This window comes from Lates calcarifer, linkage group LG3 (genome assembly GCF_001640805.2).
Source record: "Lates calcarifer isolate ASB-BC8 linkage group LG3, TLL_Latcal_v3, whole genome shotgun sequence".
Classification (NCBI taxonomy): Eukaryota; Metazoa; Chordata; class Actinopteri; family Centropomidae; genus Lates; species Lates calcarifer.
Window position 1 is genome coordinate 18,703,078 of NC_066835.1, and position 14,316 is coordinate 18,717,393.

Below are 14,316 nucleotides of genomic sequence, written 5' to 3' on the forward strand. Positions count from 1 at the left end.
TCTGTATTAAAATGGATTTTTTAAAAAAGGCAGAGAAATCAGCTTGTTTAGGTTAGATTGGCTTTATTCAGTGAAACCCCACAGAAACCAGCGCCAAGAAGGAGACCAATACAGAGGGATTCAGCTGATCGAAAGAGCCACATCAGCCTCATCAATAATCAATAATCATCAATCACAGCTCCCAGCAGTTTGTCTTCTCTCCTGCTGGAGTCTCACTGGTTCTTCAGTTGGTTTGGTTTTTGTCTTAGTTTCAGTAAAAATTAAATGTTTGAGGAGGCAGATGCTTTAAAACACAAACACAGGTGAACTTACATATTTTTATTTTCTCTTTTTATCTTGTTAGATTTTTCTTTGTCAGATTTTTTTTGCAAAATTTTTCATATTTTTATGTTTTTTTTTTTAAAACACATTTTCTCCAGTCTTGTTGGTTTCCTGGGGAAGCTAAAGTGTGCAGTGATGCTTTTTGTACATTTTTTTCCACATTTTAAATCTCACCTGTGTTGCTGATTTAACACTTCCCTCCTCCTCGTTACATTCTCCTCTTAATCCGTCCGCTCCATCGCACTTACAAAATTTTCTTTTTTAAGTACTACATCTACATCTTTTTAAATAATTTCTGTCACAATCGAGCTACACTACTGAAATAAATAAAAACAATAAACACAGGTTTGTTTATTGCCGGCCTGCTGCTTTACTCGTGAGAAATGTTTCAAGTTTCCTGATGAGAAATCTTAATTACTGCAGTTTTAGTCAGAAATGGCTCATTTCCTGTTTCCTGCGCCCACACACTCTCTCTCTCTCTCTCACACACACACACACTCATTCACGGTTCATGTTCACAGTCACACACACTCTGCTTAGTTACATCTTTGTACACAAACTGCCGGTGAATTCACATTCGTCTTGATGTTTTCTCGACCCAAACCCAAACTCAGACACAGCCGCTGTTCCCGTCTCTCCATCCTCCATCGTCCTCCGTCCCTCACCTCTCCACCTCCACCTCCTCCACTCCCCACTTCATCCCTTCATTCATCTCTGTTTCTCCATCACTGTAAAACCTCCTGAGACCACTTTGGATCATGCAAGCTCTGTTTTCTGTCTTGCAGCACAGATGCATGCACTGGGCATTTCATGTAAATATTTTTCGTAACGATGCAGGACAACAAATGTCAAACAAAAAATTAAATCACAGTCCTCAGAGGGATTCAGGATCAGTGCTTCATGACCTTTTTCTGGACCCAAAAAAGAAGTGAGACTTTTGAAATGAGAAATAACACATTCTTCCTTTTGCAAAAGAAAAGTTGAATTAATAAGAAATAAACTCTTATTCTGTTACAGCCTCAATATAATTAAAATTTACTGTGATTTGTTTTTGTCACTCATGGAAAATGTTTAGAAAAAGTTACATAAACTTTCTTTAAACTGTCTGTTATTGTTGTTATCAGTGTTTCTTGGCCCCTAAAATGTAAACTTCCTTTGTTTAATTTTATTTTCCTGTTCAAATATTGATTTAACAATTTATTAAGTTATTATTGTTATTCAAGCCTTGCTGCTGCTTATTTTTTCTCTTTGTCTTGGATCTTTAGGTTGTTATTGACTGATGCAGCCTATCACAAAGTTTTTGGGGAAAAAAAGTGAATTTTTTGGTGTTAAAATGTTAAATAAATTAACTTTTCCTCATAAGTGTGAACAGAAAAAGAGCAGACATGATCCAGATTAGAGCGGAAATGATTACTTAATTAATCGATCGACCCAAAAATAATAAATGAGTGATCACTGAGGTCATTTATCAAGCTCAAACTGTGAAAAATGCTGAATATTCCCTTCCTTCTCTGTCAGATTTCATTCTAAACTGATTATCTCTGGGTTATTTGAAGATGTCACCTTTGTCACTTTGGATGTTTTTACATTATTTTTCACATTTTATCAACCAAACGATTTAAATGACTGACTGAATAATCAATCCACAGATTAATCATTTAGTTGCAGCTCTAATCCAGATGTTCTCCAGAGGTTAAACCACCCCTCCTCTCCTCTAGTCTCTCTGCTTCATGTCTTTATGTAGTGATGGTTTGTGACGGGGCCACGCTGCTCTCTCTGCTCCGATTCTTTGCAGCCTGTTGCTGCGGCTGCTGTTGCTCCTCGTGGGCCGGGGTGTTGCGGTGCTGCTGCCGGCGCGGTGCGGGGCGGGGCGGCAGGGTCAGGGTGCAGCAGGACACTCCCACCGTGGGCTCGGGCAGGTCCTCGGCCATGGACCAGCTGTCGGTGGCCGGGTCGTACTTCTGGACGGCCGCCTTGTAGCGCTTCTCTGCCTCGTTCCAGCCTCCCAGCAGGTACAGCTTCTCAGCCAGGGGGGACAGGCCGGCGGTGCTCACGCCCAGCGGGAGAGGGGCGGCCCGGCTCCACGATCCACTCTCCGGAGAGAAGACCTCCACGGAGAGCACATCCACCCTCTCTCCGCCGGGTCCCAGCTGGCTTCCTCCCACCACGTACACCTTCCCCCCGAGGGTGGCGGAGCAGTGCCAGCCGCGGGGAGTCTCCATGGAGGCCTTCTCGGTCCAGGTGTCGGTCTCCACATTGTAGCACGCCACTGAGCGGGAGTAGGCGCAGTTGATGTAGCCGCCGGTCACCAGGATGTCGCCGGAGGGCAGGGTGGCGCTGGAGTGGCAGCAGCGGGGCACGTCCATAGGCGTGCGCATCTGCCAGGTGTTGGAGGAGGGCAGGTAGCTCTCGGTGGTGGCCAGCAGACCCTCCACGTTGCGGCCGCCGATGGCAAACAGCCGCCCGCCGCTGGCAGCCAGGGAGAAGTGGGTGCGGCGCTGACGCATGCTGGCCAGGTGGAGCCAGGTGTTGAAGCGAGGGTCGTATCTGATGGAGGTGGAGGAGAGAGTCATGTTTATAGGAGGTTTGTGTTGGGTATTTCTCTCCAGCTTCGGTTGACTGTTTGACCTTTTAACCTCTGAGCGTCTGTAGACCACTTGGACCAAAATTCATTTAAAACAGTTTAATAACATACAAAACTCCAGGTTTGTCTGTTTGTCAAACTAAGTCCACTAAAGTGCTTGTTATTGCCGCTGATATTTTCTTACCAGACTCCATTGAGAAAAACAGTAATTTTACCGAGCAGCACACAGGAGCTGCTGGTATTCTGCTGCTTTGATTGGTTAGATTGTTTGTGTTACTGTGTGACTTTAAGTGGTGAAAGAAGTATTCAGATCCTTTACATAAGTAAAAGTACCACAGAATAACACAAACAAACCAACTGATCGAGGCAGCGGTATTCCAGCAGCTCACATGTTCTGTGAGATAAAATTACTGTTTTTTTCAATGGAGTCTGGTTGAGAGATAAGTGACACTGATTGGAAAAGGGTTCAGACGCTGTTTGACAAGCTGACAAGCACGTGTTGGTCCCTCAGTCTGACCTGCTGAGGGTGCTGACGGCGTGTTTGGCCTGGTTGCGGGCGTCATTCTGGTCCTCTCCTCCGGCCACGTACAGGAAGCCGTCCATCACAGCCACACACTGGTTGAAGCTCTTCGCCGGCAGCTGGGTGAGGTGGCGCCAGGTGGCTCCTCCCTCGCGAGGGTCCCTCCACAGCACCTGGACACCGAGGGGGGTCAAAGGTCAGTGAGGGATTCATGTATGTCATGATTCATGTGTCCCCAACCCAACTTCTGAAACCAAATCTACACCCTGGCAGGCACCGACCTCGCGGCTCAGAGCTCTCTCGGTGAGTGACGGACGTCCTCCGATGGTGAGCAGAGTCTGCTGAGCGGCGCGGACCTGCGTACGTCTGGACTGCAGGGTGTTCTGCTGGTAGGGCAGCAGGTGGTAGTTCATGGCGTCCACCAGCAGGCGGTGACACTGAGGGTCCATCATCATGCGGGGCACCGGCTGGATCTGACTCACCAGCTCGCTCGCCGGGATCGTTTCAAACCGGACGTGAGACAGGAGCTCTGCGGCGTGAGGCTGACGAGAGGCGTCGAAGTCGAGCCACTTCATGGCGAGCTGGAGGGAGGCGTTTCAGGAAATGTTTAATATAATTATCTTTATAGAGACTGTTTCAAAATCAGAGTTACAAAAAGGGTTTTATATGTAGCTGCAAAACTGTTTTAAACAATTTAAAAATATAACTGAACGCATTAAGAAATACTGTTCTCTTAAGGAGTAAGATAGGAAGTGTTGCTTGGAAAAATTAAGAAATAGATCAGTTATTTGATGTGTTTAAGTGCCCCCAAAAAGTAGGAAAACTGAAGAGAGAAAAACAGAAAAAAACTTTTATTAAAAAAAAAGAAAAAAAAAGGCTTGGCTTGACCGACTGAAGCATTTCAATCAGGCTCTGACAGACTCTCATTTGGTCCAGTTTATAAATACAACCATCACTTCTTCTCTCTCCCTCAGCTGTCTGTCTATTTAGGTCCATCCTGGAGTTGTATATTAATAAACGAGCTCTCTCCTTGCATACAGTTTACAAGTTATACTTGGTGGTTTCTGCTCACAGTCGACCTGCAGGTGACTGGCTTCGATTCATGGCTCTGTGTCGGCCTCTGAGCAGCTGGTCTGGGGTCTGTTTTTAGGTCTGGATGAAAATAGCAGGAAGGGCTGACGAAGAAGACCTGGCATTTCTCCTGAGTTTGGATATGAGAAGTGAAGATGATGTTGCCACTAATTCATGTTAAGCTTTTGAATATTGAATTTGGATTACAACCGACTTTCTGCAATGACGAGTTAAACAGGACGATTTATGATTTATTCTGCCAGAAGAGGAGGAACTAATTCAGAAGCAAATGTAAAACACAGTGAGTGTATCCTATTTCAACCGAATTTTTCAGTTACAGATTTCAACATCTGAACTCTGACCTGGAAGGCCGTGACCTCCGAAGGCAACAGCAGCATGTCATCCTGCAGGAAGGCAGAGATCTGCTCCAGGGTCAGCTGGGTGAACAGCGGCGTATCCGCGAACTGCACAAAGTTCTCCAGGACGAAGCGGCGGGCGGCGTCGCACACGGGCAGCAGGCCGTAGGCGGCGGCGATGTTCCAGATGTAGACGCAGGTCTGGCACGTTGAGCTCGGCCAGCAGGAAGTCCATGCACATCTTGAGGAGCTGGGGGATCTGCAGGGTGGCGGCGGCGGAGACGGTGCAGCCGATGGTGTAGAGGGACATGTGGACGCGACCCAGGTAGGCGAAGGTGATGACATTGGCCAGGCCTGCAGAGGAAGAACACAACTGTCATCAAAGATTAACATCTCACATGCTAAATCCCCTTAAACAGCTTTAAATGTGAAAAATCATTTAATCTGTTCCAGGTTGGCCTACCCAGAGGTGAGAGGGAGGGCAGCTCCAGACGCTTCATGCCAGGATCTTTGGCCAGAATCTCTCTGAAGTACTGACTGACCGAGGAGATGACCAGCTTGTGGACGTCAAAGGCCTTTGTCTTACAGGCCAACTCCAGATCAGTCAGGAACCTGAGGAAGGTAAGACAAAGTACCACATAAAAATATATAATTTGTCGTAGTGTGGTAGGATATGAGACTATACAGGACATCATGAAATGATGTATGATACATCACACGTCATTTTCTTGAATGTAAAGGTGTAACGTGATGCTATAATACCAAAAAATATTATCGGCTATGAAACAAAATAAAGTAACATTTAATTTAATTATAAAATATGAAACTATATGATGGAATAATGCCCAACAAGAAATCCCAGTATAAGAGAATAATATGGATTTGATGCTCTCAGGCATCAGAAAGAGTTTCACTTTACATTTATGTAAACAGGGTCCTCAGATACATTACGACTGTGACACAATATGATACAACTACAATATAATACATGTACAATACAATATGATATAATTACATTATGACACAATACAATTATGATCTAATATGAAACGATACAATAGAATTATAATGAGTACGATGCACTATAATATTGTAATCTTTTCATAATTCTGATGTATTTAAACATATACAATTACAATGTAGCAAATGTGATTCTATAGAATCATGTTGTAATTCTAGAACACTGTAATTACATCATGTCATAATTGTATCATACCGTAATTCTACAATATTGTAACAGTATTGTACTGAAACTGTATTGTTGAAATTATATCATAAGTATATTGCAAACTGTATCTTAGATATAATGACTGTACCGGATTGTACCTGTACTATAACATACTGTAATTGTGTTGTATTGCAATTGTAGCTATTGTATCAAAATTGTATTATATCACAATTGCAACATATTGCAACTGTATTGAAATTCTATTGTTGAAATGATTTTGTAATTATATTGTATCATAATTCTATGGTATCGTGACTGTATCGCGTTGTACTATAATATACTGTAATTGTATTGTATTGTAATTGTATAGTATCGTTTACATTACATTACGTTTATATTATTATTTATATTACACCATATTGTAACTGTTGTATTGTTGAAATTATATCGTAATTGTACTGTTATTTAATATTGTATCAGAATAGTTTAATATCAGGTCCAGTACAGTTATGATGTGACTCCAGGTGTCAGAACTTACTTCTCCTGGCGCATCTTGCTGAGCTCCTCCAGCAGGGCGTTGCCGTGCAGGGGTCGTGTCAGCTCGCTGCCCAGGCCGAGGCCTCTCTCTCCGGGCTTGATGACAGGCGGCGGCAGCGGCAGGTTGAGGCTGTTCAGCTGGGCGATGTCCAGCGCCGCCATCTGCTCGATCTTCTTCACCCCGCTCTCCACCACCACCACGCCGTTACCGAGGCTCTCCACCTTCAGCTGAGTCTGGGTGGTCTCCATGGCGACCTGGGCGATGGGCTCCACGGCTGCTTTCTTCGGACGGGAGGCCTTCTTCTTTGGAGCCATTTTCAAGTGTTAAGGTTGGCTTTTTCTAGCTTTTAGTCTTAAATTTACTTCAGTAGATGTTTTCCTACAGTAAGGTTAGTTTCTGAGGTGACTTCTTGACTGACAGGGACACCGATTCACTTCCTAAAAATCAAACTGGTCAACAAAAAGAAATGTTTCCTGACGCTGAGATAAGTGCTGACTTTTTTTTTTACTAACGGAAAAATAGCAGAAGCTCTCTGCTGATGGCTGGATGTTGTAACTATGTATTGTCTTCTTCTGAGCAGAAGGAATAATTTAATGGACAGACTGGTTTAGATGGTTTGGGATTTCGTTGGTGGTTCCACTTGAACACAGCACACAGCACCTGAAAAAGAGGGAAAAGTAAAAACACAATGTGAAAACCTCATTTAAGGCATCTTTTAAAATGCAGTTTATATGTGTGTAACTGCAGCATTTTTCCAACATTTTCTTAACATATCAGAGTTTTTGGATATTTCAGTGAGTTTCCATTAATTTCAATAGCTAGAGTATAAAAACTTCTATAAAAACTGTTTACTTTTAAAAATTCCTTTCTTTCAGCTACTCTGATGTAAGTTTGTATTTAAAGCAAGATTCAACTCCTCCTGCACTGAAAAGACACACAAAAACAAAGAAAACAGGGAGAAAACTAGGGATTTTGTTCCAAAAATAATGTTGAATTTTATGTAGATTATATGATATTTGTAATATAAGTTGATATACGTTGGATAAAATGACCCTCAAATACTGATATGTTATCTTAAAGCCTCTGAAAACTTGTTTTTATGACCAATATTTCAGTATAACTTTAAATATTCATGATTATACATACAGCAAACAACCTCCTGAGGTGGAATTAATTGAGAGATTAACATTCACTCTGTGAATCTGTTTTTGGTCAGATTTTACTGGCAACATGTCATCAGATTTTTATTAAATTGTTATGAGATCAGATCACATTTGTCTAACTGAGGTCCACTGAGAAAAGCTCAGCACGGAGAGAAAACTGTGTTGACGCACAATTTCATTACTTATGGTGAAAAACACTGAGAAAATATATATTTAAGGGGTTTTAAATATACTTTTAAAATCAGTTTCCTTTCTCGTTTTGACAGACAGAAAACAAAAATCTCTTTCCACCTCGCTGCATCTCTCCTCGTCTGCCACAATGTGTCTTTATATCTCCAAGCAAATGGTGCACTCTTGATAAACAACTGAATCATTGTGGCCACCCAAGGCCACGCCAAACCCACTGACAGATGCACATTACTCAGTTAATCTCACACAACACAACAAAACACAGGCTGAGTATCAACACCTCTTCTAAATCCAACCGAGGATCGCAGACTAACTCTGTCTCGGTGGGCTGGTGGCAACCGTGACTGACAGGTGCGAGTGTCTTCTTCCTCAGGGTTGGGTTTGTGGTTTAACAGTGGCCCCCAGGATGCATCGCTGCACTTCACATGCTGTGTGTTTCACCCACAGAGCAACTGGGGAATCTTATTCATGCTCGCAATGAGCCGAGGTCTGCAAACTGCAGCAGAGCAGAGCGAAGGAGTGTGTGTGTGTGTGTGTGTGGGGATCACGTTTGAGTGCTGATATTCAGAGAGGTAGAGAAATGGTGTGTGTGGAGTTTCCTAGATGTCATTAAATCGATTTAAGGGTCATGTATCTCAATTTTTTGTGGCCTTTTTTGTGTTTTATGGGTGTGTTGTACTGGCTGTGAAGGAGTGCTTAAGACATGGGTGGGAGGAATTGGATGTTGAATGTTGTGCTTGTGTCTCATGTCATTTAATTTGAAAAATCAGTAAAAAGAAAAAAAGAGTGAAAGCAGTTTACACTGGGTCTAAACCAAAACGCCAGTTTGAAAATAGTAAAGTCTGTGTGCATAGGCACAACGCACCAAGCTCGAGACCACACTCTTACTCTGCTTTTTCTTTATGGAAAACTCTCTGATGACATTTAACTTTTTTTAACCGTCTCTTTACAAAAGAAAACAAAGTTTTACGTCCAACAAATTTGGCAGGGCAACAGGAGAATGGTGAGTTTCAGCAAAAGTCAGGGCGTTTTAGGAGGTATCATAATGGTTTTATTGGGACACTAAATGTTTTCAGACCTTTCCACAACTTTAGAAACTAAAAGTACTGTTTTGTTGAACCACGTGTTGACCTCCTCCTGACAACACACATGTCCAAACTAAACAAACAAATAAAAAGAAAAAAGGACGCGACCTGGACATGCAAAGACAACTAATTTAAAACTAAATTAATTAAAAGAAGCTATAGGTTGATCTCAGTCTTTTGGGGATGACTCAGATAATAAAAAAAACAGGATCTGTCCACCATTTTGTATTAAGAGGATGTTTCAGTCAGACGTTCACAAGGTAAAAATCATAGATATAAATATGATCATGCAAATATCACCAAACATGTAAATGTTGTATAGTTATCTCTGCTGCTGAATGTGGTAGCATCCCTACTTCCTGGATGCTACAGTGACTTGCCATCAGAAAGTAATGAGACAGGCCTCAGGGCCTGGGTTAGCTGGTTAGCATGCTAACTTCAGGCGAATAAAAGAAGTGAACTAGAGGCAAAACATTGGTGTTGGTCTCTACCACTGGAGACAGCAAAGTAAAGGAACAAAGTTTGATGCTGAACTTGTGACATTTCTTCCAGATAAGTCTATGTAAACAGCTGTTAATCCGAACATTAGCTATGTAGCAATAGCAACACTTACAAATCGCCACTTTAAGAGATTTTCCATTCTTTTTTCTATGTCAAGGACAAGAAGTATGTCCCTTTTATTCCTCAGTGTTTTGCTGCAGAAGGTGTCTGATCTTCCTCTTAATAACATCATTTGAAATAACACTGACATTGTGAACTCTGCTGCTGCCAGTCACTGTTTCCGAAACCTGAATCTCTCAAACCTGAATTTCAGCCAATCAAAATGCCAGTTTGGTTGTAACTTTAGTTGTAAACTTCTGTCCTCATGGCAAAAGTATTCCAACACCAACAACTCCGTTGCAGTGACCACAAATGTCTCTCTTTCCACCCCTCCCCGTTCGCTCTGTGTCTGAACTTGGCTCTTTTTAAATAGCACCTATTGGCTCGCTGGCCAACGGGCTCCACACATGGACAGGAGACAGGATCATGTAGGACAGCTGCTGTCGGTGTCATATGAAGAGGAGGGGCTCACAGTTACAGACCGTATAGGCTACACAAGATGTTGCAATCCCCTGTAAAACAGTTGAAACGGCAAAGTCCAGCAGCCAGGACACCGCATATCATCAGAGAGTCCTGATGATCCAAAGTGCTGCAGTACGAACACAGTCTTTCTGTGAATGTGACCCTCTCAGTCTGATCATCACAGGGGCACAGAGCCATTAAAGACAAATGGGAAGGTGTTAAATTCAGTGTTAGTGCCAAATGGTGGCAGAAAGAGGCAGGATGACGATAAAAAAATATTTGATAGACCTGAAAGCAGCAGGGTGGAAGATTAAAAATATCTATCTCTTGTTTTGACTGGTGAGCAGTGTAATGATCTTAATAAACACAGGTTTCATAGACATCAATTTAAAAAAAAAAAAGATACATTTTCTGCTTTTTCTTAAAACTGTGACAGATGCTCAAGAACTTCCTCCTCCTTCAGCACATTTCACACAGATAGAGCCACTTCTTTACTAAAGTACAAGCACTAAAAATACTCCATTACAAGTAAACGTCCTTCATTCAAAATCTAACTTTAGTGAGGGTACAAAAGTATAATCAGCTAAATATTTCTGAATCAGTCAGGAGTAGAGTATAAAGTAGCATAAAATGTAAATAGTCATGTAAAGTACATGCACCTCTGAAGTGTACTGAAGCACAGAACCTGAACTTAAATGTACCTAGAAACTGAAAACAATGTCTGTGAAATATAAAATCAGAACCAAACAAACAAATCAGTCGTTAACCCAAGTGATTTGTCGGCATTAAAATGATCTGAGCTCTGCATGGATCAGCCGTTAGGAATATCTGGGACCAAGGTTAATGCAGGGAGCAGCTGCTCTGTCATCCACCAAACTGGGAACCAGACCTCACCCCCACCTCCCCACAGCCACAACCATCATCCTCATCTTCATCACTGACAAATATACTGTAACCAACAACAGCATCTCCTTTCAAAACAACAGCACTATAGTCTCAACCTGAAAAACACATGGTCTTAAAGCATCTGCAGATCATTTTATTCTCTTCCTGTTCTTGTTAGCACTCCTGATTCTACTTTACAGGATCTCCTGCAGTTTGCTACGTCCTGCAAGACCTTGACTCCCAAGGCACATATGCAAGGATCCTGTTTGTGGACTTCAGCTTAGCGTTCAACACCATCAGTCAGTGGATCACCCAACTTCCTACTGGCAGCCCCCAGGGATGTGTGCTCTCCTCACTGCTCTTCTCACTCTGCTCTACCCCAGGAGAGTCTTATGTTAAACTTTGCAGACGACTCAACAGCCACCGGCCTCATCTGAGACAGCGATGAGTCTGTGTGCTGCGTGGACAGGAGGTAAAACACGAGTTCAGGAGGAACCCTTCCTGCACCACCTCAGGGAGTTCCACCTGCCTCAGGAGCAGCTGACCCTCTTCTACTCTACAATCATCGAGTCTGTTCTCTGCACATCCATCAGTGTCTCGTTTGGCCTCAAACAAGACAAGAACAGACTGCAGCGAACAGTGTACAGTACCGAACACCTCACAGTCAGAACATCACTGCAGACACTGAACGACACAGAATACCTGTGCAAACCTGAAACACTAAAACATAGTCAAACATAGTCTGTACAGTAATGTATATATCACACTTCAACATAAAACAAAGAATAAGAAAACACTGTAGAATAAAAGAACACTAATTACAGTACTCAGCACTTCAGCACTCAGATCAAAAACCTTGTGTGCACAAACATACTCGGCCAATAAAGCTGATTCTGATTATTCTTGTGTGAGAAACTTGAGCTGTAAGGTTTTGGAAAATGTAACCAAATTCTGAAAGGTCTCAGATGTCAGATGTTTGACCCAGAAACTCAAGAGACACCTGAACGAATGAGAATAAACTGAGTTTGTGAAGAATTAAAGTGAGGATTGTCAGTGACAAAAATTATGGTTTCGGATCAAAATGTACAAAAGCCAGATGCTCCTGCTGTCCTGTGTGATATCTGTAATAGATTACTCTGAAAGCTATTAATATAAACATGCAGCCAGACAGAAATAGAGATCAGTTTGAATCACTGCCAGCGTTTTGACCCAGATGGTTGATCTTGACAGGTGAGCTGCAGCTTCATCTCACACCTCTCTGGACTGATTTGTGTTTATTTACATCCTTGACCTTCTCTGTGTCAACTCGTCTTCTGTGTTTTAACATGTTTAAAACCACATCACAGTAATGAAAGTGGCAGTGTGTCCTCAGAAAGACCTTGTTCCTCAGTGTGGAGGAGGTGGTGTGTGTGTGTCTTAATTCAAACTGGAAAATAAACTGTTTAAGTGTGTAAGAAAAGAACAGGGGTGGTAATCTAAGCACCAGAGGCCCTGACGTTTTATTTTTAGACATCAACCTCAGTGTGCATCAGTGCTGTGTTTTCAAGGAGACTTCTTCTGATTCTCCTGCTTCACATCCACTGAGTGTCTTTATTGTTGTGCTTTGACATTTATTATTTTAATCAAATGTTCATAACATGGTTGTCGTTATTTTAAAAGACAAACTCACTGAATAGTTCACTTTATAGTGAGTCGTCAGTGATTTCAGATGCAGCCTGTGTGACTTCTGAGAGAATTAACAACATGTTCTTACACTCGTAAATGACAAATTGACGCCAGACTGACTGATCCAGTCTTTATGCTAAGCTAAGCTAATCCATACTTAGTGTACAGACATGCTAGTACCAGTTTTCTCATCTAACTCTCAGCAACAAAGTCAATGAGTGTATTTCTCAAAATCTCCTTTTAAACCTGCCTTTTTGGCCACCAGGGGGCAACAGAGACAAGTTGTGATCATCACCTTTAACGTTTATATCGTAAACTTGTTGACTATTAACGCATCCAGCAGTTACAGGCAAGCAGTCATTTGGAGTCATGTTTCTAGCTTCCAGATGATTGTACTTCCAATATTAAGTCTTTTAGCTCTGTTTTTGGTCTCCACCAGCTCCTGAGAGAAATATCAGGCTCTTTAGCTGCTAAATGCGAGTTTTTTTGCTGTAAGCAGCTACCTGCTATGGCTGGAAATGGTGATGGTAGAGCAGTGAGAGTGAATCAAAAGATTAAAGTTGTCGACCAGGCGGCCAAACGATGAGCTGAGAGACACTAAAACACTTCATAGTGCTGAGAGGAGCCACAGAGTCGAGTGACAGTTTCCTCTTTCAGCTATTGTTTATTCAAAGACATCAGTTACAAACACTTTACCAGCCAATTTCACTGACAATCTCAAATCTCAATCCCAAACTGATATCAAATGTAAAGCTACTGGATTAGAGAAGGTGTTCCTGTTATTTTGTCCACCACCCTGCATCCCTCCCCACCCACCACCTCTATCAGTTTGTGGCTGCAGCTGAGATTCTTTGCCTATCTCATGAGGGTATTTATAGGTGCTGACCCACACAACATGTATGTGTTTTATGGTCTGGAAAGAGAAGGACGTACACCCCCTGCAGTATAGTTATATCTACTGGCAACTGCTTCACATTGTTTCCATTCAACAGTTAAATAAATATGACTGTAAGTGATTTCTTATCATGGTGACACCATGAAACGTGTATTTGATATGCGCTTTCTGTCTTCTGTGTGTATTTGTGTTATTGTTAATGTCAAAAAACAGGGAGATTTGAGGGAATTATGATGGAAATAAAAGTGCAAGTGGAGATTTTAAGATACAAATGTGCTTTAATCCTTCAAGTTACAAACTGTTGAGCTGTAATGCAATAAAATTAAATGTGTTTTACCTCTTTCTCCTGCCTGATTCCCACTCTTCTTCCTTGCCTTTGCTTTCTTTTGGTTCAGTTCTACGTTCTTTCTTTTTCTTTGTTGTTGTTCTCTCACAGGTTCCTCTTTGCTTCGTCCCTCCGTCCTCTGTCAGTCTGTCAGAGTGCTGTGTGTGTGTGTGTGTGTGTGTGTGTGTTAGTGTCAGAGGGGTAATCAGGGTCCCAACCAAAGCTGTGACGTATGACTCAACGCCCCCCGACCTCCTGCAAACCCTCCACCCTCCAGCACCGCCTCCCTGAGCTCACATCGCACCCTCTTCTTTCATTTCCCACCTCCAGCATCCACCTCCATTTCCAAATACAGGCACCCCTCGTCACCCTCCCCTCCAAAAATATCCCAAAAGAACCGCCCCCCCTTTGGGGTCCTTATGGTATCAGGTTTTAGATTTAGTTCCAGTAAATCTGCTCTCTTTGTTTGACTGTTAATCTGAAGTGTTG

The 14,316-nt window shown here is 42.4% G+C and overlaps 1 protein-coding gene across 1 annotated transcript; it reads right to left on the reverse strand.

Moving 5' to 3' along the window:
• Positions 1-43: 43 nt before the first annotated feature.
• Positions 44-14,041, reverse strand: klhl43 (kelch-like family member 43). Its single transcript, XM_018699002.2, is given in 8 exon segments — positions 44-2,868; positions 3,423-3,598; positions 3,707-4,006; positions 4,859-5,056; positions 5,058-5,206; positions 5,316-5,464; positions 6,559-7,218; positions 13,840-14,041. Coding segments are annotated over 7 exon segments (2,097 nt in total). The 5' UTR covers positions 6,873-7,218; positions 13,840-14,041; the 3' UTR covers positions 44-2,057.
• Positions 14,042-14,316: the final 275 nt, after the last annotated feature.